The following is a 6,000-nucleotide window of genomic DNA, read 5'->3' as shown; positions in this document are numbered from 1 at the left end:
CCTCCATAAATTTTATAAATATAACCTGAATATTGTTAGTTCTCATCATTGGAAAAAAAATAATAAATTGCACTCTCTTTTGAGCTAGCCTGCATTCTGAATTGAAGGCAGACAACTGAAGATCACATTTCACTTCTTCCCTTGTATGGAAAACTACAGATTTTACAGGCAGAAGGATGAAGACAGATATTCCATATCAGATTAATGTTCAGTTGGATATCGTGATGGAGTGAAATTATGCTTACAGGGCCAGAAATAGGCTTGCCAAAAATCTTTTGAAAGGAGAAGTTGAAATGTTTGAGCTAGCGATAAAGAAGCATGTTCATCACTTTGGGAACCTCCTGTTACCTATACTTGCGCTGAGTGGTAGAACTCTTAAGTATTACTCCTTGGAAATAAGTCAGCATCATTGGCTGAACTTAACCAAGAAACCAGTTTTGATTAGAGGGCTGGCTCTGAGCTAACACTTAACCAAATTATTAATTATGAAGCTAATTTTTGAATTAAAAATAGCTTGCGTAATTTCATATAGGTGGTATTGGATTACTTCAAGGAATGGTTTCAGGAAGTTACTAATGGAAAACATAAAACTTCTGAACAAGATTAAAGTATTCAAGGACACTTAACATTTAAATACCTGGAACCCTGTTGTAGACTTGGGTAATCCATGATCTTCTGCTCGTTCTGATCAGTTGCAACAACTTTTAGAAATACTTTAAAGTGTCTAGATAAATTGAAACTTGGTTCCTAAAGCAGTGTTCACTCCTTTTCTCTTTCAAAAATAATCCACCTGGGTTTGACTTGGAGAAATAGGTCCCTTTTCTTAATGGTAGAAATTAGAGCCCTTTGTGAAGCTTCTGTAACAAAAGTTCTGTACATTTTGTGAAATGAAGCAAAAAATATGAAGTAAAGTATGGAAATAATCTCAGAGTTCAGATTTCCCACTTTAATATTGAAGCAAATGAATACCTAATTTTTTGATGCGTCACAAAAGGTTGATATGATTTGATTTGTTAGCACTATGCTATAATAAGTTTCAGATTCGCTTCTGTCAGATTGCAATTTGTTTTGAGTACTTGGTTGATTTCCTGAGTAATGCTACTTCATAGGTTAGTACCTACTGCAGAAAATTTAATTTCTTGGTATTAACTATTGTGCAAGATGCAAGAATTTTGTGCAGATGTTTTTGGTTTTTATCTTTCTGCAATAATCTTACATCTTTCTGTCATCTTTTTCCTATCAAGTCTGTACCAGCTGCTATGATGATGCAGCCCCAGCCAGTGGTCCTGATGCCCACAGTGTACCAGCAAGGAGTTGGATATGTGCCTATTGCAGGTAGGTTTTCCTTCTTTACCATGTCTCTCTAAGAATCCTTTGTTTAGTATGAACAGAGAACTACTGAAGTTCTACTGTGTTCAAAATGTAAAGAAAGGCTGACTCTTGTCTGGGAACTCACTTGCTCACTTTTTCTTTCTCCTCCGAAAACATATTACCACCCAAAAGGTAGCTAGCAGGCATTCTGTTCCAAAATAATCATGTCCAGAATAAGAGTGCTCTTATTACTTTTTTTTTTCCCTGAATGTAATCCATGCCAGGTGTTGGCTTTAGCTAATTTGGAGTGTGGGGAGGGATCTCCATAGGGCATCTAGTCCAGCCCTATTCTTGGATACATTTCTAAATATTGGAGTAAAATTGAGTTATTCCATTTTTGTTTGTTTATAGATGAGTCATGAGTCTGTTAAATATGATGAAACTGGAAAAAGCTACTCCTTAATTTAAGGAGTAAATTGCTGCAATTCACATAGACAACTGCACATTACGGCTGTGTAAAATTTTGCCAGGTGTTTCGTTTTGAAGCTTTTTTGACATCTCATGAGCTCGAAACAGCGAAATCGAAACAAAACAATAGGCTTTGAAACAAAACGGGGGTACTCAAAAGGTTTCAAAATGTTTTGTAGCTGGGCTTAATTGGCTTCAGTGCCAGTCCTAGGTGTCAGCTTCCTCTTATCTGGCAGGCAGATCTGGGGGCTTGCATCCCTGGAGGGCTGCTGGGCTGTGCCGGACTTCTCCCGAGGGTGTGGGAGATCCCGGATCTGCACACTGGATGAGCGGAGGCTGCCACTGCTGGCAAGTGTCAAGAGTTGCATTTTGAACAGTTTGAGGGGTAGTTTTCCAGAAACCTCTGCACCTATATCCTTGAAACTTGGCAGGCTTCGTGCCCTCAGAAGGAGCTACCATTCCTACAATTTTCACCAAAATCAGGCAAGAAATGACAAAGTTTTGAAGCATTTTCATGATTCCCCATTATAGCCTATGGGTGAAACATCAAAATGTGTCAAAACAGCGCAACAGTTTCAACTAAACTAAACAAAATGATTAAACGAAACACTGTCCCTTCAAAACGGTGAACAAAATGATGGTGTTTTGCACAGACGTACTGCACATACCACACTGTTTTTATATGTAGCCAAGGTTTTAAGCTGGCAGAGGAGACCATCCCCATCCCTAGTGTAATGTAAGGCTCTTGGTTTACTAGTCAGGATGTCACTGAAGTTAAATAGTGGTAGTGCACAACACCTGGGCTTCATGCAACCCACCAGGCTTATCTGTGGCTTGGTGAATTGGCCAGACTGCATGCATATTGGGTGGCCCTCCACTGGAAAATATAACTGTAAGCATTCCTCCTAGATTTTGCATTCTGCATCTCTGTCCTGCATGACTCTAGAATAGCAGGACATTCCTATATTGAAATAGAAAGTGGCATTGCTGTTAAAACTAGGCTTAATATACAATTACAGTGCCTTTGATTGAACCTACTTGGTGCAGTTCACACCTCCTTACTGTTTTCATTTGTGTGCCAGTTCAGTCAAGTGGTGTTTCTGTCAATTTGACTTGATTCGAAGTTCTTCATAAATGAGAACTGAGCTTAAATTTTACAGCAGTTGTGCCCCCAGAGAAATACAGACATGATACATTGCTCTAAGGTTTCAGCTGGGATGTATGTGGCCAGGACTGCAGATAGATAGGTCCTGAGGGACAACTAGGGGGTCAGCAGGATGGGGGCACAAATTACTGGATCATCAGATTGGGGCCTGGGTCAGCAGAGCAGAGAGTGTGGGACCTGGGCTCCAGGGGAATGGAGAGAAAAGATCCCAGAGACATAGTCAGAGATATAAGCCAGGGTCAGGAGCTAAGGTTAGAGCTGGTGCCAAGATTTGAGACTGGGGTCAAGGAAGCTGAGCTGAATTGGGATGCCAGGAAACCAGAGAGAGTAGAACCAGTACTGAGATCCAGGGGAGATTCAAGATAAGGGTCAGGAAAGCCAAAGCTAGGGTCAGAAGTCAGGAGAACCAGGGACAGCTATGAACACAAGGCTTGCTGGAACATACTGAGGCTGTGTCAAAGTGTGTCATGTAGCATGAGACTTATACGGGGTGAGTGACACTTGGCAGCCAATCCAGCTGCAGAGAACTGGGGAAGTTGTATTAGCCAGGGATCAGGGGCAGGTGTAGTGGCTCTGATGCCTGGCTCAGCCATCATCAGGGTCTCTGATCCAGTGCTGGATCATAGATCCTAACAAGTGCCTCTTCCTAGTTTAAGGGAACCTTATCCTTGGTTCCCAGATGCTGAGAGCATCATGGAAATCAGAGGTAAAGGTACTTCTACCTCTACTATTGAGTAGTGCTCCAAGTCCAGATTGTCTAATTGTGTTGATATAGGAGATGCACAGAGAAATTTGTAAAGGTCCCGATGTCGGAGAAAATCTTCTAAAAGGCCACAGATGGGTGGAAGACCTGTTCTGTTCTAAACTCAGGGCTTAAGTAATATCTTCTTGTAGTTTCCCCATACCAAGAGGGCTTGCCAGTAGATCTGCAAAGCAACTAATTAACTGAATTGCCACTGTCTTTCAAATGATGATATGCTGGAAGTTTCCACTGAGCTGGGTATATTAGTCACAGAATACATGATCTTGCATAATCCCCAAATTCTGTTCCTCATGGAGAAGAAGAGAGGTTTTTACTGTATGGCCTGGTTTGAGGAAAAAGGGATGGGATCTAATCATTTTTGTGTAATAAGAGTGGCATTTAAGGATTGAAAATGGCTCCTTAGGCATAAACGGGTAGTTGAAGATCAAATATTCCTTCAAAAGTTACTTAATTTTTGAATTTTCTCTGGAAGTCGCTGCATAATTGGGACAGAACCTACTATCTAAGCAGCGGCCTTTATTAATAAACAACATATGAAACTGTACTTCAGACTTCAGAAACAGCAGTTGAATTATTTGTTGTCAGAATCACAACTTAAAGAAGCAACTGTGATTTGGTTTGTTTCCCTCCTGGGGTTCTTGGCAATACATGTTTATGCTTGCTTTAGAGCATGAAGGTGATGCAGGGAAATGCCATAGAGATTTTTGGGTTACCTACGTAACAAGAAATGTTAGCTAAAAAAAAAATCTCTATCCCTTTGTAGACAAGGGTCTTTGGGTGAATCTGACATCTTTTATAAAAAGATATCAAAATTCATAATAAAGCATTGTGGTTAAAATCTACTAGCCAAAGTGGTAAGTTCATATACTAATGAACTGATATATGGCTTGATTGGGTGACAAGTAATCAATCTTGTTCTGTTTTATTTTCTCCCTCATGTTAGAGCCTTTAAGGCCTTTATTCTGGGTTATGAACCACTGCAGTAACTTATGTTTATTAATATGCATATATCTTAAGGGAAGATTGAAATGAGTATACCTCCACTAGAGTAAATTAGCGGGTGGGACAACAGAGACTGAATCTACATCTGATTTTAAATGCCAATACTAGTAAAATAAATGTAGGAGCAAATTTACATATGATAGTAAGATATGTAACTGCATAAGTAGCCAGACACTCAGACTAAAACATTAGTGAATATTCTACAAAATCACATTGGCCATGTGTACAATGGGATCCTAAGGATTCCAAATCCTATGGAAATGTGAAGTCAATGCATATAACTTTTTAAAAACCTGTTTGTTCTTTATATCAGGGCTGTCCAACTACAAGTGCCTGGGGGATGCATGCCTGGGTTAATTTCCTTAACTTTTTGTGCCTCTGCTCCTGTGCCATACTGCCATGCCCTTGGGGCTCAGACAGGAAGGAGTGGTCAAAGGAGGGAGGGGGATTTGGAATGATTAGAGTGATTTCTTACTGCTAGCAATAAATGCCTGTTCATGGCCAGAGACTTGTGTGCATTTCTGGGCTCCAAACTTTAAGAGGATGTGGACAGAGGATCCTGAGGTGGCTAACTAATAATAAGGGGGTTGGAAGGCAAGCTATACGTAGAGAGACTGACAAAGCTATGCATATGTAGCTTGGAGAAAAAGAGCTTAAGGGGGAGACATTATTGCAGTGTTCAGATATTTTGAAGGCTACCCTTTAAAGCTTTCTTACTGTTGGAACAGTTAGGTAGTGGAATAGACTGCCTAGGGAAGCTGTAGAGTATCTCTTGGTGGTTTTAAAAGGCAACTGGATAAATATTTGACAGGGATTGTTTAAGAATAGCATTCCTGCATTTATGCTGGGGATTGGACTAGCTGACCTCTGAAGTCCCTTACCAGCCTATGATTCTGTCTTCTATTGTGTGATACCATTCTGATAAGCCAAATTTGCATAGTTTTTACACCCCTAAAGTATAATCTGATATTTCTTGTTTCTTGTAGCTTCTCTACCAATGACATTTACTTTTTTTTTGTATACCATTCAAAATTTCTCTGCTTCATAAATAAGATCTGTATCAAACCTGAGGACAGTACAACTAAACGTGCTGCTGAATTTCTTGCTTAATTGCAGTTGGAGCATGTTTGGCCCCAGCATATTGTGTGGTAGTGAAATGTTCTGATTTAAATAAAGATGGAGCTGGGATTATCTTCCTGTGACCTAAATTAGGTCTTTAGAGATGAAAGAATAGTGATATGCAGTGATTTTTTTGGTATGAACTGATTTCCCCGCTTTAATTTGCAACTAT

At 39.9% G+C, this 6,000-nt stretch overlaps 1 protein-coding gene across 1 annotated transcript in view; it reads left to right on the top strand.

Annotated features, from left to right (window-relative positions):
- TOLLIP (toll interacting protein) overlaps positions 1–6,000 on the top strand; it is a 38,180-nt gene that overhangs the window by 16,712 nt on the left and 15,468 nt on the right. Inside the window, exon 5 of the mRNA XM_019551936.1 lies at positions 1,245–1,335. Within this exon, the coding sequence (XP_019407481.1) occupies positions 1,245–1,335 (91 nt within the window). The remainder of the gene's footprint in view (positions 1–1,244; positions 1,336–6,000) is intronic.

The sequence above is a fragment of the Crocodylus porosus genome, unplaced genomic scaffold, assembly GCF_001723895.1.
Source record: "Crocodylus porosus isolate Cpor-Errol unplaced genomic scaffold, CroPor_comp1, whole genome shotgun sequence".
Taxonomy (NCBI): domain Eukaryota; kingdom Metazoa; phylum Chordata; order Crocodylia; family Crocodylidae; genus Crocodylus; species Crocodylus porosus.
The sequence above is the reverse complement of the archived record's forward strand: the minus strand, read 5'-3'. Positions and strand labels throughout refer to the sequence as shown.